The sequence below is a fragment of the Protopterus annectens genome, chromosome 1.part1, assembly GCF_019279795.1.
Source record: "Protopterus annectens isolate FY-2018-M chromosome 1.part1, PAN1.0, whole genome shotgun sequence".
Classification (NCBI taxonomy): Eukaryota; Metazoa; Chordata; order Ceratodontiformes; family Protopteridae; genus Protopterus; species Protopterus annectens.
The window spans coordinates 843257514-843281842 of record NC_056726.1 but is presented as its reverse complement, the minus strand read 5'-3'; the positions used below and the strand labels follow the sequence as shown (position 1 = coordinate 843281842).

Sequence of the window (24329 nt, the reverse complement as noted above, 5' to 3'; positions counted from 1 at the left end):
CAGACCAGGAGTCTCAAGAGGACTGTGAACCATAAGAGAGAGAATCCCTGGAGGGTGCCACAGAAAAAAAAATTGGCATGGAGCCAGGAATGCCCTCTCCCATGGCACAGCCACTGGCCTGAGAACAGCCCGATGCCCAGTGCACCGAGGGCCACAGGGACGACTCTGGTTACAAAGTGAGATCCACTATTGGAGTTGGAAGAAGGGAAGCTGCTGTGGACTAATAGGCTTCGAAACTTGAGTAGAAGTCAAAGGAGGAGTGTATGTCGGGGTTTGAGGAGATATGCGTTCACCTGAATGAGGGAACGTGGACTTTGACGGTTGGGAGAGACCTCTGGCCACAAGCAACTGGTCAACAAGCCGCAACACATCCTGTTCAGAAATACTTTTGGTTGACCTCATGCAGAAAGCTGATGGCGATTCTGGCCTTTTTAGGGAAGGACTATATTGACTGATAGCAAAAGGATCCAGTGACGGAGAATATTTGGTCCTTGCTAATTCAACAGGTGCAGACCTCAGAGCCGAGGATGTCTGCACCAAAGAAAACAGTGTGGAAGTAGTCTGCGCTGATGAAGTCAGCACTGTAGTAGTTGAAGGTCTCTGCACCGTAAAGGCAAAAGTCTGCCCCAAAGGGTACGGTGCGATAGTGGAAAATGTCTGCACAGGCAATAAGGACGGTGTCGAGCAGGACTGCACTGAATCACGTCGGTGCCAAAAATGTCTGCGCCGTGGAGTACAGAAGAGACATACTTGGAGCCGAAGGTGACTGAACCTGTATGGATGGTGCCGGTAAAGTTTGCGACAGAGCTTTCAGAACCGTAGTTGTCTGCACCAGGAACTCCGGTGCCGGTATTGTTAAAGGAGACATAGCTGTAGTTAGAATCATTTGGGGCGGTGCAGAACCTGAAGCCAAAAGGGTCACAGGTGGCAGCGCTGAAGTAGTAATCAATTTCACCTTATGAGTCAACTCCCTACGATCTCCAGAGGGAGAAGAAGGGAGCGACTACAATGAAGAAGAGGAAGAACACCTCTTGCAGGGCTCAACAGGAGGGGGTGAGCCCTCTGACCCAGAAATAGCCTCAGAGAAAGGAGACTTGAGGAGACCTTTCAAAATTAACTTATTCTTCCTCTCGTTAAGAGTCCTGGTAGAGAAATTTTTACAAATCCCACACGGAGGATCCATAGTCAGGTGGGAGACATTAAGACAGTAGACACAAGTCATGGCCATCGGAAAGCGGTAACTTACGGCCACAATCTTTACACTGCTTGAAACCAAAGCTACTTTTCTTATCCGACATAACTTGTGTGGAGAAGAAGAACAGTACCAAAAAGAAGAAAAGCTACCCAAAAAGGGTAAGAAGAGAAATGAAGGATTACCAATGACGGTAATGGAGAATTACCACAAGGTAAGAAAGGAGGGTAATAAAGGGAAAATACTAATGGGAGAGAGTCTAAAGTGTACGATAGGGTAGGAAAATAGAATAAACATTTGAGAAAATTTAAGATAAGAACAATGTATAAACTTTCAAAAAATTAGACACTTAGCTGAGAGAGTGGCTTGACACGGCTGTACAGTAACCTGGCAAACGTTATCTGAGGTAACAGGGAGCAGAGCATTCGGGGTAGGACCTTGGCTCGAGAGTTTTTTTGCTGATGCGAGCTTGATATTGGCCGGCTCGGTTCCGAGGACGGAACTGATAACCCATCAGTAAGGAATGAACGAAGATCAACAACATCAGATCAAATTTCTAATATAACAAAACCGTACCCACCACTTGCTTTCAGACTGGATTATTTGTTTGACAGTAGTTAATATAACATGGCAGGACAGGTTATAAATTTTGAGAATTTACAAATATTTCTTGCAAGATTGTCACCAACAGAATGACTTACTGAACAAAGAGAGAAGTTTATTTTCCCTGGTACTCCACATCTCATCTCAGAGTACTTATTGTAGTTAGTTATAAGTTGGGTAATTCTTGCAGAGAGTGAGATTGTGGTAGCACAAGTCTTCCTGGCAAAGAATAGGAACACAAGCACATGCAATCGAAGCAATGCACAAGCTCAGCAAAATAATATAGTAATCGCTTCTGTGGACTAGCCAGTAGCAATGCAATTTCTAGTAGGGATGTAGCAAGAGACAATTTTCTACTCGGACCTCATGAGGTAGCCTGCCCCGCACCAACAATCCATTATTTAATAAATTGATTCAGCCCTGAAAAAAGATCACGCCAATACTTAAGGAAATGGGCATGTTATTTTCAAATGTTATTAGTTGTAAACATGAAAGGCTGGTTTTTAGAGGCTCATGCCTTATCCCTGAGCCTAAATGTGCAGCGGCAGCGGGCTAAAAGAGTTCATTTAATACACTTGTCTTTCTTGTTTAACTTGTTTGCTGGCAGGAAGAGACAGAAAGGAAAGGAGGAAATATAAGTGGGGGAAGACAAAGATGAGGGTTTTGGTGATTGCAGACTGAGTCATCAAGAAGATTATTTGCAAGGGAAATGGGGAGACCAGATTATAGCAAAACTGGGTCATAAGGTTCATATTTAGAAAGATGTAGGAAGAGGAGTGCATGTCGATACCAATGACAACCCAGAGGACAAGGTTCATTTGGTAGCAAGCAGGGCCAGGTCCAGGGCAGGGGGTAAGAGAGATGTCAGGACAGGAGTTTGGAAATACTTTCTCAGAAGTGTTTCTTAAACAACTATTCTGAGGAAGAGTAGTGTGTTACCTGTCTCTGCTGAAACAAACAAGAGCCAGATGTTAGTACAAGCAAAACACCTAGTCACTTCCCAAAGTACAGCCAGGCAGTGACAGGTAAAGGAAGCAAACTAGTAGGCATGTAGTACTGTAGTTAGTCAATACAGGTGGTACTTATTTCAGTTTGTTGACTGGAATAATCTGAGTTGAGTAGGCTAACCTGTTTGTTTCTTAAATTGTTTAAATAGAATCCTTAAATGACTAAATTGAAGTTTAATCGGATTAGGATCCGATAGCTCGCACTGTTGCGCTCTGCCTCTACTGCTGGCTTCCTCCACTAACTTCCACTTGTGTGGCGGGTAAAACTTGAAATTCTGGAGACTGGGCTATACTGCACTAAGCAGGTGCATTGGTCTGCTCCCCCCTTGCCTAACTAAATAGCTCAGTCTGGTCAGGGTTCAGTGGCAAGTCACAGTGTAAAAAATGCCAGTTAAACCCGTTGTATTCTTTCTGTGACCTTACCAGCTCCAGCACTTTTTATGCTTGCTATAAATCCAGACTTCCTTCCCTCCTCAATCAATCGAGAGTGAGTAGTGAACTGAAGTTTGTTGTTTCTTTCTTTTGAAGAAGTGTAAAAGATTAAGAGCTTGAAGTGAACTGAAGTCCATTTGCTGTCAGTGCTGTGGTGGTGGTATGTTGAATATATTACTGTCTTAAGTTATTGCAGGCAGTTGTAGCCTCTGCAGCCAGTGTTCTATCAATTTTATCCAGTTATTTTTTTTTTGTTAGGACTTTGGTAACTGGGCGGGAAAGCCACTAGGTGAAGGTTTTGGGTCTAATATAAGGCAGTGAAAAGTTCGTTGGCGAAAGGAAACATTTTTCATTTCAGTGCTTATGCATAAATAGAAAAGTACTGAAAGGGTTGTTGGGGTTGGGGAAAATGCTTGTGCTTGTGCACACATGTACAAACTACGCAATTGATCCTTGGGGGAAAGGATTCATTTTGATGTAATTTTATTTTTACTCTGCAGCCAGTATTTATCCATTTTATCTTCTATTTTTTGTTTGCTAACTGCACAGTAATGGTTTTGTATTTGCGCATACATGGAAAAGTAATTACGGGAACTTCTGCGGAAATGATTCATTTTGATGTACTTTTGTTTTTACTCATACAGACAGACTGCTGAAAAAGTCATTGGGGAAAATGCTTTATTTTTGTACTTGTGCATACATGGAAAAGTAATTAAGGGACCCTTGGGGGAAATGATTCATTCTGATGCCATTCGGTAGTGCTTGTGCATACATGGACAGACTACTGAGAGGGTTGCTAGGGGAAATGTTTCATTTTTGGTGCTTGTGCCTACATGAGCAAACCTTACTGAAGGGGTCATTGCAGAAAATGTTTCATTTTATTGCTCATGCTTACATAGACAAAGTAATGAAGGGGTTTGTTGGGGAAAATGTTTTATTTTTGTGCTTGTGCATACATGGACAAAGTACACAAGGGATCCTTGGGGGAAATAATTCATTTTGATGTCATTTGGTGCTAACTATGCATACAAACACACTACTGAAGAAGTCGTTGAGGAAAATGCTTTATTTTTGTGCTTGTGCATACATGGGAAAGTAATTAAGGGATCCTTGGGGTAAATTATTCAGTCTGGTGTCATTTGGTAGTGTTTGTGCATACACGGACAGACTACTGAGAGGGTTGTTACGGGAATGTTTCATTTTGGTGCTTGTGCATATATGGACAAACCTGACTGAGGGGGGTCATTGGATAATATGCTTCATTTTCTTGCTTGTGCTTACATGGACAAAACTGACTAAAGGGGTCCTTGCAGAAAATGTTTCATTTTGGTGCTTGTGCTACATGGACAAACCTGACTGTAGGGGTCACTGGAGAAAATGTTTCATTTTATTGCTTGTACTTACATAGACAAAGTAGTGAAGGGGTTGTTGGGAAAAATGTTTCATTTTTGTGCTTGTGCATATATGGACAAAGCACACAAGGGATCCTTGGGGGAAATTATTCATTTTGATGTAATTTTGTGCTTACTATGCATACAGACTACTGAAAAAGTCATTTGAGAAAATGTTTTAATTTTGTGCTTTACATACATGGAAATGTAATTAAGGGAACATTGGGGGAAATTATTCATTTTGATTTAATTTGCTCCTTACGCGCATAAATGGACTGGCTATTGAATAGGTCATTTGGGAAAATGTTTCATTTTGGTGTTTTTGCATACATGAACAAATTGCTTAAGGGAACCTAGGGGAAATTATTCATTTTGATGTCATTTGCTTTTTGTGCATACATGGTCAAACTACTGAGGGTGTGGTTATTAGGGGAATTGTTTCATTTTGGTGGTTGTGCATACATGGGAAACTACTGAAGCAGTCTATGGGGGGATTTAATGCCACATCATATTATACCTTTCATTTATTAGTTATTTCTTGAATGTTTATGGTACTACTACATGGGTTTATAGGTTTATGCTGGACCCTTTACTATTTGGAATCTATTTCGCAGAAGTCTAGGCAAAAGAAAAATGGCCTGTGGGAACACTGGTATAACATGGCTAGCCTGGTAAAGGTCCTATGGCCATTAGCATAGTAACCGCCAATAAATCTGTGAACCCTTGATCCTATAACTTTGGATATTAACTGCAGCTTGCAGATTCTTGGTTTGGGGGGCCTTTCTGTAAGAATGCAGTGTGAGTAGAGAGCAGTGTATTCTAATATGTTAGTAGTTATGCAAAGTTTTTCTGTGTTGTGCACTTTTGTCTGTATTTTGTTGAACATTTCAGGGTTAGTGAATTTATTTCCAAGGAATTCAAAGCATCCAAGTTGGAAACTTCTGGTAAAAGCCTTAGTGATTTACCTGATTAGCCCGAGCGATTAGTGTTTTACCTGATTGACCCGAGCAATTAACTGTGTAAAAGCCTTTTATCCTGCTGAGATAAGACTCGCATTTGCGCATTGTGCAAAGTCAGTTCCCCAGTTCCCCATGCCTTGTGTGTGTGTACACACATATATATATATATATATATATATATATATATATACACACACACACATATATATATATATATATATATATATATATATACGTGCATATGTGTGTTTTTGTGTATATATTAATTAGTTGAAAATACTAGGTGGACATAAGTGCCCCTCTTGCCCAACGCACAGCTATAAATGCACGAAGATTTGTCAAGGTATGTCTATGTGGTGGGGGCACTGAGTCGGCATCCTCACTTAAACCATGACAGGAGGATCACATTTAAAAAGCTTACCAGAGTGATCTCAACCCAGTTATGAACAAAAACACAGATGGTAAAGACAAGCCTGTGCAGAGCTCATGTACTCATGGTTTAGCTGATGCATCCAAAAATAGCCCACAATTTGCTGACTATCACAGAGCAGTGGAATGGCCACCTCATCGTGCGTTTCACTGCTACAATTGGGTTGGTCTTTCTATGGAAAAAAAATTTACATTTTAGTTTAAAAAATGTTGGGGCGAATCACAAGGCAAAGATGAAACAGGTGTAACTACCTAGTCAGAAACTATGTTGCTCAACGTACTCATGAATTCTCAAACTGACCAAATGTCCAGTTGTTGTGACACTGGCATATACTTTAGAACAATCCCTGATGGCACTTTGGCATTCTTCTGTGATCCTGCTCCTGATGAAAAGAAATGACACATTGCATTTTTGTTCTGATGTACTGAAAAATGGATGGCACTGAAATGCCTTCACTTGTTACTAGGAAGTACAAGGAAGCAAGATGTGCCCAGTGGACGTAGCAACCATTCCTATTCTGAGGGGCTAGGTTAGAAATTAGAACTCAATATGGAGGAGGAAGCACAAACGTCTCTCATTCTTAATAATTACGATGCTTACCATCCAGAAAAAAATTATGTTTTTGCTACAAAACAACTTTTCTAATATCACCCGCCTTACACATCAAAATGTTGTGAATTCATCAATCAGGATCAATAATAATAAGAGCAGCAAAGCAGGTGACCTTGCCAAAGAAATCAGCACTCTTTGTACTGTCACAATGCTTGAGTGCACCTGTAGACAAGGTAGTGCAGCCACAAACATGCACCATTTTAGTAAGGTGAACTTTTCAGACTTGGTGTGCCTAACAAAACCACATCACAACTGTTGCTGTCCTCCTAAACAGTATATTCTCTGTTGCATGTTGAAGTGTAGGAGAGTTCAAGAATTATGCTGACACAGCAACCGTCTCTGAACCTATAACTTGTGCAGAACAGCTAAAAAGAATTAGCCTATTCTGGTGGATGACTACAAACACTTCTATTAATTCCTCCCAAAAAGAATGTGATATGAAAATATTTGACAACAATTTTCCATTACATGCTGGCAAGAAAATTCATAATTTTCCATTTTTCATTAGTTGGATGAAAGTTTTGGTAAGACAGTTATTCAACACACTAAAAAAATCTGACTATTTCAAGATACCTGTAACTGACAGCAATATCACAGAGGATTCCACTGTGTAATGTTTTTTTTTTTTTACAAAGCAAAATTCTTATTTCAGCACTACACCTTAATAAGCAAGCAACCATTTTGTCTTATTTTGATATTCTCTATTTTTAAGATGCAAGCACCTATGTCCTGTCCCCTTCTATGGGCTGTTAGTGACTGTGGAGCTTGAAGCCTACCCTTTGTCAAAAAAAAAAAAACTTTGGCAAATTCTATAGGACTACAACCAAGCTTGACTGCATCTCAGACCGACAGCAGCATTGAGGAGAATAGATAGTAAATGAAAAAAGCAAGTAAGATATGAAGTAAAATATGAAGGCTCCTGTTTTGAAACAAGGAGTTCAAGTAACTGCAGAAATCATTTTTTTTTTCAGAACTGTTGTGTCACTGCTGCTGAAGACTGCATGCTATAAATGGTTTCTTCATAAATTAGCTCTAAACAATAAAACTGGAGCTTTTTTCCCCAGGCCTCCTCTGAAAATAGGTTCCTACCCACTCGGACTTTCCCAGTAATTAAATGTCAATAAATAAATAAACATACCAAGTTAAGGCTTAGAGATCGTGTGGCAAAATTACATAAATCAGGAGTGACAAAAGAGTTGCATTACAATGTTTCATTCATACCGCTCAACGCTAAACAGCAAACAATGGTGTGGACAGTCAATAGTAAAAAAATAAATAAAAAAAAAAAAAAGCTATGTGCATCAGGAGAAATGGCACTGACAAAACACCTCCTACATTTGAAATTCACCAAGTCAACATTAGAAGGGATGGCATACCAACTGCTACATAAACCACAGAACACAAGTATGTAGCACAGACTGGAAAATGTTCATTTAGTATTTATTAACTGTAAACGGGGTAAAAGGAGACCAGTTCACTTCAAATGATGCATACTGTGAGGCTGGCATTCACTAATGTCCCAAACTTAGCCAGCAAAAGCAGAGAAATTCAACATCCCCAGTACCTTTACATGTGGCACAGGTAGGTGACATACAGGGTGGATAACAATGGTAACCTGCACAGAGATTGTATGAACAGCTTTTTTCTTTGACGACAAGGTCTGAAGCATAAAAAGAAAAGAAATGTATCAGATAAATATGATACAAGCAGTGAAGCAATCTGGATTGTAATATGAAAAAAGTTGAGTATGCCCACTAATTCAACTCACTCATCACATAGCTATAAAAAGGATCAGTCAAGACCAGCATTATGTTAAACTGCTGCACATCTTGTAAAGGCCTGCAGTTTCTCCACAAAGAGCTGTACTGATTAAATATTGTCATGAATCAAACTCCAGCTCTGAGTGTTTATCACACTCGGGTTAGCCATGATGACCCAAAGTGCTGATAATGCATCTTGTCACACTCTCCACAACACCTACATTTTCCAGCAGTGCTATACTGCTCACATTTGATGAAATTCTAACTTGGATACCTTAGTACCATGGAGATGAACAAGAAGACAACCATCAACGCTGAAATTAATGAGTAAATGGGAAACTAGAGCATTAATCACATTTATAAAACATGGTTTTGCAAGAAAAAGTGGCTGAAAAAGGCTGGACTTTTGTTGCGTGTGTTAAACTTGTGGGTGGACTCGGACACATTTACTAGACTCACGGATTCAACTCTCGAACTCCTCCCTTTACCTATAATGTACCAGTTACCCAGTAATACCTCAGAACAAGTTTGCTGCCCCAAAACAAACAGGAAGAACTAGACTTAGGCCAAGACAGAAGGAAGGCTGGTAGAAAGCACAGGGGCTCAAACATGGAACACAGCTTCCACAACAAACGTAAGGTCACTTCAGGAAGAAAATGGAATGGGGAAGGAGGATGGAAAGCTGAGGAAAAATGAACATGGATAACACAGATGCATAGGTACGGTGAGTACACAACTTTAATATCTATTTTTATTAATTCCTCAACTGATGGGGCAAATTCCCCAGCTACGTGAACCTTGGGTGGCCGTCATGGAAGGATATTCCCAAGTACTGCAGAACCAAAGGCAGCCCTGATTCTGGAAGTCAAATCCAATTTGCAACAAGCAATAAATGTATGAGCATTGGACTAAGTACATAAGGCACAAATGTCATCAGTTGAAGTCCTAGACCAGAAAGTGAATGAAGTCACCATGGACCTGGTGGAGTGTGCTTTAGGACGTATGTGTAAAGACAAATCTTGTTTACCATAAACAAAGGATATGCAGTCTGTCAGCCACCTGGCTTCAGTAACTTTAGAAACTGGTCTACCCAATTTGTTGGGAAAGAATGAGACAAACAATTGATCTGTCTTTCTGAAATCTTTTGTTCTATGGAGATAAAAGTGGAGCTTTCTATGCACCTCCAAGAGATGAAGCATGTATTCAACTTTAATTCAAAGAGAAACACAAGAAAAAGTGGAGTCATTGAATCATTCTCATGAAGGAACCTGAAGGCCGCCAATATTTTTGGCTGAAAGCACTTAACCAGTGGTATTAAAGTTTCATGAAAAGGATTCAGAGACTCCACTTTTTCTTGTGTTTCTGTTTGAATTTGTGTTGTGTTACACAGGTTGGAGACATCCAGTGCAATTTTTTTCTCTATGTAATCAACTTTATTAGCAAAGCTGGGAAAGAAAATAGGCATATTAATGACTTGGTTAATATTCACTTCCAAGGCTACTTTAGGTAAGAAGGATGGATTGCTCCATAAGGTAACTATCTTTGTGGAGGATCAAATATGGGGATTTTGAAGAGGCAGCCTGGAACTTGGATACTTGTCTTGCAAATATAAAAGCCACTAGAAAAGCAGTTTTAAAAGATAAAAATTTTAGGTCGGATATAGCAGACAGCTCAAATATACTCAGCATTAAACCCTGTAGTAAAACCATTAAATCCCATGGTGGGGTATGATCCTTCACTGGGGGTCTAAGCAAAAAAGGACCTTTAAGGAAAGCCTTGCAAAATTTTGATGAAGAAACATTTTCACCTGAATTAAAATTAGATATTGCTGCCAACTGCACTTTGATAGTACAGAAACTAGCCCCTTCTTGAAAAACAGATGCTAAAAACTCCAGAACAGCAGCAATAGGGAAGGTAAAGGGGTCTAATTCCCTCTGGAGAGCCCAAACGGAGAATCTTTTCCATTTATGCTTGTAGAACTTCCTGACAGAGGCCTTCTGGGATGATAGTAACAGCTGCTGGACCAGTCGTGAGAAAGCCTGGGCTGTCTAACCATAAATGTAATTAGAGAAACCATGCAGCCAACTTGAGGCCTGCAATGTCTGCGTCAGCCATTCCTGTGGGATGAGAGAGAAGGTCTAAACTGGGGTCCTGAATTCAAGGTGGATATCAAAGGTGAAACCAAAAGAAAAGGAACCTCACTTGAGGCCACAAAAGGGGCAAATCAGAATAACAGTGCTCTTCAACCAAAGTGTCATCTGTAAGAATTTGTGAATTACAGGTACCGGGAGATGAGCACAAAGGAGACATGAGGGCTAAATGTGGACTACAGCATCTCCTGGTGACTTCCCCTGAGGAGGGATCAGGGCAAAGAATCTGCTGCTCTTCATGTTGTACAGAGAGAGGCAAACACGGCAAGCAAGGTTGATCCCATCGACAGAAAATCCTCTCCCCCACTAACTGATAAACCATTTGTGAGGCATCAGAATAGACCTGCTGTGTTTGTCTGCTAGCATGTTGGATTTCCCTGGGATGTGTGCTGCCATAGGAAAGCAGTTGGAGGAGATCATCCACTGCCACACATTCATTGCTTTTAGGCAAAGGAGATAAGATTGGGCTCCCCCCTGTTGTTTGATATAGCAGACCACAGACATGTTGTCAGTTTGAACTGCACTCATCCCAAGAGGGAGGGCATCCCTAAATGGCCTGCAACACTAGCAGGACTGCTCTCATCTCCAGGACACTGATGTGTGAATTGGTCTCTTCTGGGGAGCATGCATCTTGGACCATTCTTCCCAAGAAATGCCCCCACCCCGAATGGAAGGTGTTCACGGTTACCGTGGCTGCTGGAGGTGGAAAAACAAGAGGGCAGCCTTGAGAAACTACATCTCACTGAATCCACCAATGCAGGTGGTCTTTGCTTACTTGTGCGAGTTTTACTGGTGAAGACAAGGGATGGCAAAGAACTGACCACTGAACAGCTAGCGTCCATTGAAGAATGTGCATATAAAACCAAAAGCCATAGGAACCAAGGTTATTTATTTATTTAACATTTGTTTACTGGGAAAGTCCGACTTGGAACAAGCCAATTTTCAGCAGAGTCCAGGGGAGAAACGCTCCACACATGTCTTTGTAATGTGAAAGGAAACTGGAGCACCAGAAAGATGCAGACTCCAAACACAAGCCACCTCAGCCAAGAATCAAACCGGAGAACCTCTTGCTTTGAAGCAATAATGCAAACCGCAGCACCACTTCGCTGTCCATGCCAGTAACCCTAAAGTCTAAAGAATCAATCTTGCTGAAGGAGGGTGTGAAATAACTTGCTTTACTTGACAATTGATGGTCCGTACTCTGTTCGGTGGAAGGAATGCTGTCTGACCGACTGTGTCCACATAAGCACCTATGAATTCCAGGCTCTGAACAGGCTGAAGTTTGATTTTCAAAAGTTGACTGTGATGCCTAGGAATTGACATAACTGGAGCAAGTAGTCCCTCGATTTTATGAGGAGATGCCTAGTTGGGGAGGCGAGGAGCCAGTTGTCTAGGTACGGAAATACTCGGAATCCTAGCAACCTCAAGTGAGCTGCTACCACTGCCATACATTTGGTAAGCACCATGGGGGCTGTAGTGAGACCAAGGGGCAGGTCTCTGAACTGACTCGTCCCCAGCCGAAAGTGCAGATATCTTAGCCGAAAGTGCAGATATCTTAGCCGAAAGTGCAGATATCTTCAGGAGCACCTATTCACCTTGATATGATAGTATGTGTCCTTAAGATCAACAGAGCACATCCAATCATTCTTTTGCAGAATTGACAGAATGGAACTGAACCATAACCATTTGGAACTTTGAGTTCTTTACAAAGTGATTCAGTTTGCTAAGATCCATAACTGGTCTCAGGTCCCCTGTTTTATTTGGCACTAAAAGGAATCTTGACCAGGTTCTGAATCCTTTCCGGTCTGGTGGGACCTCTTGGATGACTCTCTTGTCTAGCAGTTTTCAAATTTCTAGAGCTGTTGCCTCCCTTTGACTGGATAGAATGTCAGGGGACCTTTTCCTTTTGCTTGGGAGAACATGACAAGAGAATGATGGTGGGAGTACATATGTATGGCTCCCAAGTATGCCAGTCCAGAAGGTTTAGGATCTTTGCTTGGAATTGTCTGCATACGTATTTTTATACCTCAAGCAGACTTCAAAGCATTTTTCCTCATGTAGATAGACAATGCTGGACGTGTGATGGGAAAGAAGAGGTAACTTGGAATGTGTTTTGAGAGTATGATGAATTGGCAGATTTTAAAAATTCCCTACAAAGTACTCATCAGATATATTGGATGAGCGAATGATTGTAACTAAGGATATGATTTTTTATTTATTTTTGCACTGGATACAGGATCTGAATTGCCTGTACATGTCAGAACTTATGTTTAATTGTTACCTGACAAAAAAAAATACTGGAAAATGGAAATCAAAGTTTAAACTAACTGTATTTGAAGTAATGAATATTATAAAAAGAACTGGAAGTGGGATCCTCAGAAAAGGAAAGGAGCAAATTACACAAATAAATTGAAATGGAAACTGTGGGACTGATACATACAGAATAATGTTCAGGAAGAGGAGGAGTGAGGTTTAAAAGAAGGCAGCGCAGGAATTCAGCAATTTATGAAAATTGGACTGAAGATAGCTATAAAGAAAGAAAATGTATGTGGTACATAATGTATGTAAATGGGAAAAAATTTATATGGTTTGTTTTTTTTTTTCTTTTAATGTATGCCTGTGTTTTAAGTGATAATTTAATAACTGCTTAAAAAAAACTGTGTGGGATTATATTGGATATCTCTATAAATTAACATGTAACACAAGATGCAGGAATGCTGAGCAACAGTTACAGAATGGTAGTGAGCTTAAAATCTAATAAGATGTGTCAAAAGAACTGCTACCTAGTCTTCTGAGTCATAAGGGAGGAATCTTGCATTTCTAGGGCATCTAAGCAGTTTCCAAGACCACAGTCAGTTTCTAGCTATAGTAAACTTGCAACATAATGCATTTCTACTAAGCAATGTACTGCATGCCATAGACAAGACGGTTTGCATAGTGGACAACCCTTAAAGACCTCTTACCCACACTTTACAGAGCCATGACACAAGATGGAGAGGCATCTGTGAACATTCACTTAGGTAATAAATTAAACTATTATACATTGACTGGCCATTAATATTCTGAAACAAGCACACTGATCGGCCTGCCCAACTAGCGCGCCCGTTGTAAATCTGAGAATATACCAATGGAAAAAAGTCCGGTTGCCCAGACTTTTTTCCATTATTATATTCTGTACGTTTTATATATATATATTTTGTTTTTCTGTAATCCAGACTCCAGACATACGAGAGAGACAGGATGGAGAAAATACTAGGAAAATCAGGTAGGTTATTTAAAATTAAAGACAAATATCTGATTTTCTTTGTATTTCCTCAATTCTGTCTCTCTCCTACCCCAAAACTGTCTGAAATTTATTTTTTAATATAAAAAAAAAAAAAGAAAACAAAAATGGAGAAACAGAGGCGTTCTGGTCTCCGTTGCTTCCTTTCCAAAGCACTGATGTACCGGGTATGTATGGGAATGCAAATACTATACGCATGCGCAGTACATCAAAAAAAGGCAGCAGGAAAGTGCCAGCCACGGAAGGACAGTACGGCGCCATTATACAAAGACATTATTTAAGAAAAGTAAGTTCTTTTTTCTTCATTTTATAATAGCAGTAACTGACTCCATGGTGTGGTACATTAATATTTACCCATGGTTGGCTTTATTTAATCAGTCAGGCTTCGCCCTCATGATTAAACCACACCTACGTCATCGGTTATTGTTTAATTGCCATTCATCTAGCCATAGGGAACATGACCAGTAATTTCCTTACACACAGCATTGTAACTACATAATGGCAGCTTGAAAATAATGGAAGAGAAAAACCTATGCCTCATAGCAAAAGGAGGAAAGTGATACTGCCAAGAAAACTAATGTGGTAACTTGAAGTCTAACATTGTCATGATGTGATGACATAAAGGTTAATGTAAAATTAGTACAAAAAATACCTGTCTGAATTCAGTTCGCCAACTGACCTTTCAGGGCTTTCAGTCACAGAGAATGCTGTGGTATCTTCTGTAACAGGTCCAACACCGTTCATAGACATTCTTGAAAGTATAATGTATCTCTGTTCAAAAAGATAAACAGAATGTTTGAAAGCACTGTCATTCTACTGTCATGCAGTTCCAAAGTGCATGTATACTGAGATGTTTTTTTCAGAATAAAAACAGTATCTGGCTTTGCTGTCTAACTTGGAATATGAGACTGTCCTGTCCAAAGAAATGATGATGTAACTGTGGAAAAAAAAAACAGTAAAATATTTGCCAATTAAATGCACATTTATAAGTGTGGTGGTTTTCAATATTTCTCCACAAACCGACAATATCCTCTTATAACTCCAATTGAAGAATAAACACTGTAAAAAAAATTTGTAAAACCAAATTTCATATTCGCATAGAATGTTTATTTTTGCTAGCTGCACAAATGAACTGGGCCAAAAAGGACCTCTTGCAATCAAAGCCTGTAGAATGTACAGGGTAAATTGTAGTAGTAGAACTAAAAAAGCATCACGTTACATCAGAAATTCAACATTTCTTGCATCACAAAACTGGTATAAAACTTTTGCAGAGCTGATGTATCTAAAAGTCACTTAAAGACTATGCCATTCCTTGTATAGTCAGATCATACATATTATGTAATGTCTCTACGACACTTTCAGGTTGACGCATGGTTTTTTTTTAAGTTTCTAATCACAGCACAACTTTAATACAATACATATGTTAGAAAAGGCAAGCACATCCACCTTTCAGGACTACTTGCAGAGCATATAGCCTATACTTCGGGCAGAAGGGAAGAGGTTAGCATCCCAGATGTAATGTGAAAAAAACATACAACTAAAAATGTATCTTAACTATCTGTCACAATTTGCTACTAGTGGCATATCAGTTATTTGTTAATTGTACCAGTCAGTCAGGCCTCCATTTTCTGTGACACCTGAGGTCCCTCAAGTTTCCGTATTAGGGCCTTTTTTATTCACTATCTTCATAAATAACACAGCAAGTCCCTGTGAAACAGACAAAACTGATACAATATGGAGATAATCCAACTCCTCCCCACGTTGAAAATGTTCATAAATGATGCTAAGCTGCAGTAAAGCTTCACTTCTACAGCCACAGGCTTTGGTTGTGGAACTGCAACTCAGTGCTGGAAAGGCAACACTTATTCCTAGGAAATGTCACTGTTGAAAATCCATAATACAAATCCTCAAGTGACACCCTTAATAACTACTTTTATAAATAGTTCTTAAATTCAGGAAGGCGACTCCACTGAATTCCTGGAGTCATTATTAATAATAACCAAGTTTGACCTGTAGACTCTATACTGCTGAAAGCCAACCAAAAAGTAAGTCATCTTTAAGAAGGCTAGAGGACTAAGGTGGAGCAGGAACAGAAACTCCTTGAGGAGACTTCAAAGCCATAAGAGCATTAAACAAACCTGAGTGAAATTCTGCCATTCACTATGAGGGTCCTTAGGAATAGGAGAAAAATATTTTGTTTTTTGTTTCTTTTTCAATGGGACTTCTGCTCTATAAAACTCAAAAGGCTCAGATGCCGATGATATTCCACAATTGTAGTTGGAACTTCATTTCTAACCAAAATATGAGGAGCGCCCCTAGGCCCTTCAGTAATAATCAGCCACAGTTCCCCCTGAACATTTGTAGTGGAAGTCTGCAAGCCCTCCACAGATGCGAGTGAGGTTGGATCCACGCTGGCCACCTAAGCAGTCTTGGCAGAGGAATTCAATAGAGGAGCCGGGCAAAACTCTAGGCTTTCACTAGGCTCAGGATAGACATCAGGTGGAGGCGGTACAGTGAAAGAATAGGACATAGACTTCTTGGCCTTTTATATGGATGTCTGACCCTTAGAGCAGGAAGTTCCCTCCACAGTGTCTTTCACTAAAATCTTAAGATGTTGGTTCTCTAAATACAGTGCCAAAAAACAAAGATGATTATGGACTATCTTTGGGATGAAAGCCTGACAAATGGAACAGGACATATGGTCATGGGAAGCACCAAAACAAAATAAGCACTGCCCGTAATGGTCTTTATGGGGAATCTGTCTCCTGCACTACCATTTACCCTTTCTGGACAACATGAAACCCCCAGTCGGTCAAGCAAAAGGAAAAAAAGATAAGACCAAAATCCCCAATGGGGCACTTATCTGAAAACAGCTTGTTGAGCCAGCAATGAAGTGGGCGTTCAGACCAACAATAAAAAATGGCGTTCAGACTGGCAGCAAAGAAGTTCTGAGAATGGTACATCCAGATGTCACCTTTAAGCCCTATGCTATACACGGGGAGCATATATGTGATGTATGGCATACTTTAAAGCAACCTAAAGGCTTTGGTATACTAGCCGACATCAGGCCTCCCTTGGCAGGGAATCCCTATTGTAAAGAATACTGCAACAGTGAAATGGTAAATATGGGAATATTCCCCAAGATTGGAGGCATGCACTTATTAAACCTGCCTTTAAGGGAAAGGGGAGTAGGATAAACCCAGAGACATACAGACCCTTAAGTCTGCTTTCATATTGTGGAAAATAATGGAGAAGGTAATATTAGATATATTATTGTCAAAACTGGAAAGGCTGACACTTGAAACCATACCTCAGTACGCATGTTTTGAAAATAAATCTATTACAACCTGTAACATGATATTTTATAACAATATAATAATAGCTATGAATGAAAAATTGTGCTGCAATGTCATTTATATATATTTAACTTCACCGTTTGACAGGGTCATACACAAAACACTGATGAATAAATTAGAACAATTAGGTATTGATGTTACTCTTGATAAGATAGATAGCTGCATGGCTTACAAATAGGACATGGCAAGTATCATACAGCAATTGGAAGGTGAAATTCCTGGTTACAGTCAGGGTGTCCGACAGGGCTGTGTCCTAGGCCTATATTTGTTCAGACTATACATTTTTCAACTGAGGTGCTCTACAGTCTGTATGCAGATTACCGGAAATTGGGTAAACTGATTACAGTGCTACAGATAAGGCACGTCTGCAAAAAAACTTGACTTAATAGACCATTTGGGCACAGGAGAATAATATGTTGATAAATACATCAAAAACTAAGCATATGAGATTTGGGAGACAAACCAAAAGGTGAATATTTAATGCAGCCCACATTGATTGAAACTGTAGATTCATTTAAGAACCTGGGTATATGGGTAGCTCCAGATTTGAGTTTTTCTAATCATATCAACCAATTGGTTAATAACAGTTATAGAAAGTCCAGTTGTGTACACTTACCATAAATGTAGATGTTCAAGTGCATTCACTGTTGCATTCCTGATTTATGGGATTTTCTGCTTCAGAAACCCTTGGTTGGCCTGACTACCAGAGTAAAAATGTCTCTCCTCCCTGTGCTGGCAGACACCCTTCCCTGACACCAAGAAGGTTGGATATAAATGGGGCCACCCAATGCCATTACATCATTTTTTTCTTGCCTCTAGAAGGCAGGAACCCCATAGATGAATCTTAAGCAAGGCAGTAGGTTAGAGGAAGGGGACCTGTAGGGCAGCCCTGCAGATGGTCCTCTGGAAGAAGATGACAGAGAAAAAAAGCTGTTATTGTAAGGAGAATAAGGGGAAAGAAGACTGCAACAGTGAATACACCTACATTTATGGTAAGTGTACACAACTGTACTGTGTTCTTCGTGCTTCACTGTTGCAGTCTTGACTTGTGGAATGGTTCCCAAAGCTGAGATGAGTGTGGAAGGTGCCTTAATGGGAAGAGAGGATGCCCTGCAAGATGGCAGTGGCAAATCCTGCTCTGGACTCGCAGAAGGCTGAAAAGGTGGTAGTGCTTGGTAACGGTATACACCAATAACCAGGAAGCTGTTTCCAAAATATTTTTGGTAGGTACTCCCCTCAGGAAAGCAGTGGAGGTAGAAACAACCCTATCTGAGTGGGTCCTAACAGATTCAGGGGGCTTTTTTGCCATGGTAGATGTGACAGAAGGAAATACAGTGGGAGATCCACTTGGAGATAATTTTCTTGGAGAATAGTTTGCCCAAGGCAAAGGAAACAAATAGTTGTTCTGATTTTCTGAAGGTTTTAGTCGTCAAGGTAGTAGTGAAGTTGCCTGTGTACATCTAAGGAGTGAAGGATTATTTCCCCTTCATTCTGTGGCTCAGGGAAGAAGGTAGATAAGTGTATGGCTTGGTTCAGGGAAGTGTCCGTGACCACCTTGGGCATAAAGGAAGGATTAGTTTTGAGTGAAACTTTGTCTAGGAGGAGGATGAGAAAGGTTTCCACTGCCATGAGGGCTTGCAACTCAGAGACCCTCCTACCTAAGGTGACGGTCAGTAAAAGGGTAGTCTTCCACGTCAAGAATTTTAAATCAGCTGAAGCAGCTAGTTCAAAGCGGGGTAAGGTCAATTTTTCTAGAACAAAGTTGAGATCCCATGGAGGGGTGGTCTGCCTCCTGGAAGGTGTGATGTGTAGCAATCCCCTAAGGAACTGTTTCATTAGGGGGTAGGAAATGATAGGGGGAAGAGAAGAGAAGTGAGCTGAAATAGAAGTGTGAATCTTAGTGGATGAGAAGGATAGCCCTTTGTCCACTAAGATAGCCTGGCACTCCAAAATGACTGAAATGTTGATTAATACAGGGTTCAGGCCCTGTTGCTGACACCAAACAGAGAATTATCCAGGCAAAGACTGAGAGTCTGCAATGCATAAACTTTCCCTTTGTCTGAGTCAGCAGATCCTCTCTCTGGGGTAACTGCCAAGGTTTTTCTTTGGTCAAACTCAGTAACAGGGGGTACCAGTGCTGCCTGAGCCAGTCTGGAGCTATCAGGATGACTCTCGGTCCTTCTTCCCTGATTTTTAGGATGACCTTTAGAAGGAGAGGCAGGAGAGGAAATGCATAAAGAAAGAGATCGCTCCAGAGGATGGAGAAAGCATGTATTCTGCAGGCTGTGTGAAGTTTGCTCTTGGAAAAGAATCTTTTAAACTGAACATTTTGGTCAGTGGCAAAGAGGTCTACTTGAAGGGAATTCCCATTTCTGGACTATGCTGAGAATTGTTTCCTGATGTAGCTGCCACTCATGGATATTTATTAAGTGACTGCTGAGGCAGTCTGCTAGAGTGTTCTATCCTCAGGAATGTATCGAGCCATCAAATATAACCCCATATCACTGGCTCTCTCCCAGATCTGCACTGCCAGCCAGCAAAGAGGGTAGGAGTGGGTGCCCCCCTTGTTTATGTACCACATGACTGTTGTGTTGTCTGTTTTGATAAGTGGAACCCCTGGTTTCCAGTGATCCTTGAAGGCCACCATGCCCTTCTATACTGCCATCAATTCCTTCAAATTTATGTGTTTGTGCCGGAGCTGCTCTTCCCATTTTCCCCAGAATAGGAGGTGTTGGAAAGGGCTCCCCAGGCTGTGTCTGATGCATCTGTGGTTAAGGTTTGGTTCTGAGGAATGAACTTGAAGTGCAGACCCTGGTTCTGCACACACTGGTTCTGCACACATGCTCATGTCCACCATGCCAATTCCTCCCTGAGGCAGTGAATTAGGTGGATTTCTGTCTCCAGTGGTTGCAGGTGCTGGCACCACAGATTCTCGAGGCACCATGTGTAGCCTGGCCAGAGGGATCATTCGTATACAGGATGCCATGTAGCCCAGTGTTCTGAGGAATTCCCTGACTGACATGGATTGCCCCTGCATAATGTCCTGGAAGTATTGGCTTAAGAAGGAAGGCCTTTGGGAGGGAGGAACTTGTGCTGAACTTGTTAAGGTTTAAAGTGAACCCTAGGGAAGGGGGTCTGGGTGAAGGCCAGATCCTTCAGGAGCTTGGACTGACTTGTGGCCTGAACAAGGCAGTCATCCAGATAAGGGTAAATCTGGATGCCTCTTTTTCTGCAGAAGGCAATCATAGGGGCCAAACATTTGGTGAAGACCCTGGAAGCAGAAGACAAGACAAAGGGAGGTGCAGTGAATTGAAAGTAACTGGTACCTGCTCTAAAGTGAAGAAAACTCCTGCAGGATTCTTCTACAGGGATGGGCAAGTAGGAGTCTTTCAGGTCCAAAGTAACCCTTAGAGCCTGAAGTACGATCATGGGAAGAAGCTTTTGAAGAGAAAGCATTTTGAATTTTGGGACTAGGAGGGACAGAATAAGGATGGACAGATCCAGGGTAGGGCACAAGAGCCTTCTTTTCTGGGGAACAGGAATAGCTTGGAGTAAAACCCTTTTCCTATCTGGTGGCCTGGTACTGGCTCCAGAGAGCCACAAGAGCACAGGCTGTGAATCTTAGAAATGGCCTCTGCCCTTTGGTTTTGTGGCACATCGGGGTAGCCTGAGAATCTTAATGGTTATTTGAAAGTGAGCTTGTAGCCATTTGAGACTACTTCCAAAACCCACTTGTCAGAGGTGATAAGGGCCCAGTTTTCCTTGAATTGGGGAAGGTCTTCCTCCTAATCTTCCTCCCATCCTGTCCAGGTTTGGGAGTGGAGGGGGGTGGGCATGGGGAGGGAGAGGAGTCACTGCTGATCTCTGCTAGGGCTCTGTGGCCTAGAACTCCCCTGCCTGGGTGTTTCTGAGGATCAATGCCTTACCTTCTGCACTTACTGTTGCTGCCTATGAGGCCTTTCTCTTCAGGTTTTTCATCTGACTGGGTTTTGATTGGGAGGGAAAGGACCAATGCTTAGTGGGAAAATTCCTATTGTACCTAGGTGGTTGGACTTGGAGGAAGTCTTTGACCACTTGCATGGATTTTGCTTTATCCTCCATCTTTTCTAACACAGCCTCAGCCTTTGGTCCAAAAAGGGAGTCCCTATCAAGGGGTGCATCTATCAGTTTAGATTTGACACGCTCCGATAATGTCTGTTCCCTAATCCAAGCATACCTTCTGATGACCGAGCCACAGACAGCGGCTCGAGAAGATGCTTCTAGGGTATCATATCCACAGTGTAAGGAGTGCCTAGCTACCTGGGAACTGGAATGGCAGAGACCCAGCAATTCCTTGGAGGTGTTCTTGTCCTCTAGAGAGGAAATCCTTTGCTTCATTTTTTCCAAAATACTCTTGCTGGTATTTTATCATATAGATTTGGCAATTGAAGGCCCCCCTGGTCAGGGTAGATGAAGTGTACACCTTCTTCTCAAATCTGTCAATGGCCCTACTTTCTTTGACTGGAGGTAGAGGGTTTTTAGAAGTACTATCCCTAACTCCTTTGGGGCCTGGGGTAACAACCTCTGGGTCAGCAGAGGGGTTCTTAAAAAGGAACTTATGAGAGTCCAGTACCATGTAAAGTCTGTCTGGTTTATGAGGGGTTGGAGGAGAAGAGTTTGGATTGGGAGAAGATTCCATAAAGACATCTTCTACCACTTCCAAAACTGGAGGGATAGCCAATGGTTTGTGTTGAGGGAGATCAAGGAATTGCCTGACCCTCTTTTTTGCTTGGGGGTACTCCTGTGCCTGCTACTGGAAAAACTTTCTCATGGTATGCAGCGTCTCCCCAAAGGTAATGCCCTCTTGGGGTGAAGCAAAAGGCAACATCTCTTCTGAATCAGAATCCTCAAAGGAGGTAAGCAAGGGCTCATCTTCATGGTCAGAGTCCTCCTGATCAGAGTATTCATCTGAATCACGGGGTTCTGAAAAGGCCTCAGGAGCAGGGTCTCTCTTCCTTTTTTCCTGGGGAAGATTCAGGGGGAGGCTGCCTGCCTCTGACCAAAGAAATAAGGTCCTTGGCCAACCTAACCAAATCCTGCTGATAAACGGTGGGACGGGAGCTGGTAGGCCTAGGCTAGTACCTAAGATAGAGATCTTTTTAGGTGTAGCTTTTACCTTGGGCCTGTGCACATCCACTACTCTGACGCCAGTCTCTCTGAAAGAAATACCTGATATTGGTGGATGCCCCAAAGGGAGGTCGTCAGTTATCTTTTGTTGGAACCCAAGGTCTGCTTAGCGACTCTGGACACGATCGAAAAACTGAACGCCAAGGCCTGAGCGGAAGTTGAGGGACAGACAGCATGTCAGACTCCAAAATGGTCTCAACAGAGGCCTGCGCCACCACATTGCTCATAGAAGGGGGCTGCAAAGGCATCTCTCCTTCGTCTGCGATAATGAGCCTTGGGGGGTCCTAAGTCTGGATTTTTTTTCCTTAGGGAGCTCAACCTAGGGAAAATTGACGGATGCCATCACGCAATGGGAAGCAGATTGCTGAATAATGTACTTAGAAAAGATTTTGGCCCTACGCCTTATAGACCTAGTATTGAAAAGGGTGCACAGACAGCAATTTGGGATGACATGGATTGGGCCTAAACAAGCGACATACAAGTTATGAATGTTTCTGTGTGGGATTTGTTTGCCACAAAGGAGACAGTTGTTAACTTTATCTGACATGAGTTACAGGTAAGAAAAAGAATTTCCCAACAGGGTACTTAGCTTTAGAAGACTTTATCATTAGACCCAAACTTGAGTATGCAACAACAATATGTAAACCTTATAAGAAAAATAATGAGTACGCTGGAAAGAGTACAGTGGAAATATATCATAGGTATCGATGGATGTGAAAATTTAACTTACTATGAAAAACTAAAATATCATAATTTGGCCAGTGTCTCATATAGCTATTTAAGAAGAGATCTTATTCAGGTATACAAGGCATTTAGAGACAACTACCTCTGGAAATGTTTGGGGTTATCAAAATGTACTAGAGAATCATCAGACAAGCAATGTAGAAGTAGAGTCCAAATAGACAGACGAAAGTCAGCAACCAAAGGAGAGTAGTAGTGCTGAAACTGAATTCATCCTCAAGTCTTGGTGAGTACATTCACGAGGTGGTCCCTGTTTTCTACAAAATCTCACCAAGGTGACACTGATATAGAAACCGTACTTATATAGCATACATCATGGACAAAAGTTGGTAAGACATTAAAAGAGATAGCTGGGTGCACAAGACCCAGGACAAATTGCCCAATCCTGGTAGGTGCACTGATGCCAGGACAGGAAAAAAAAATGACAGTGTAGAATTCTCAAAATACGGAAAAATTCCTACAATGGGGCCAGGCCAGGGCCAGGAAGAGGATACCCCCCCCCTGTTGTAGAAGGAAGTAGCAGTCCACAAAAATCACAAAAACTGATGGGCAAAAGAAGAGCCATAAAGATGCTAGAGCAGTATTGTCCAACCCGCAGCCCGCGGGCCGCATGCGGCCCTCAGAGCTCTTCCATGCGGCCCGAGACCCTTAAGTTTAAATTTTACTTTTTTTCCGTGTGTTTTCACGTCCGCGTCTCTCAGCTGTTGTGCGCATGCGCCACATTACTTTTTCCCCGTTGTTTTTTTATGCCAGCGTCTTTATGCTGGTGTGCGCATGCGCCAAAACACCGTCCTGCCATTTTTTTCCGTTGGTAGATTCATTTGCGGTACACAGCTGAGGGAAGAGGATTGAGGTCGCGGCGAAGAAAGAATGGAGAGCGAGGGGGGATTTATTACTGACTACACTACACATCTCCTGCAGTAACAGGTAAGTCGTTAGAATTGAATTTTCTTACACTGAGTTGCAATGCTATGTCCTAGCTCTGAGACCTGTAAAGTTTTGATGGGGCATGAAAAATTAGGTCATATTATTAGAGTCATCTTGTGTGACCATGACTGGCTATCTATGCATCTCAAACTCTGGAGAAACTGGCATAAAGAAAGTATCAGTCCTAAGACTTATGCACATATGACTCCTTACGTACGGCTTACACAACAGGGTCTGCAGCTTTGATGCTTTTTTTTTTTTTTTGGTCAAAATAACGGCCACAGAGAAGAGGGTTTCCCATAATAGGAAATTTAAAGGAA

The 24329-nt window shown here is 41.5% G+C and overlaps 1 protein-coding gene across 5 annotated transcripts in view; it reads right to left on the bottom strand.

Annotated features, from left to right (window-relative positions):
* The window catches only part of LOC122807733 (long-chain-fatty-acid--CoA ligase ACSBG2-like), a 1512114-nt gene that overhangs the window by 935185 nt on the left and 552600 nt on the right, over positions 1-24329 (bottom strand). For 4 of the 5 annotated variants that reach the window (XM_044078719.1, XM_044078736.1, XM_044078746.1 and 1 more), the window contains one exon: positions 14472-14590. In XM_044078719.1, the coding sequence (XP_043934654.1) occupies positions 14472-14569 (98 nt within the window). In that variant the 5' untranslated portion in view covers positions 14570-14590. The remainder of the gene's footprint in view (positions 1-14471; positions 14591-24329) is intronic. The other variant, XM_044078754.1, reaches the window with a different exon arrangement.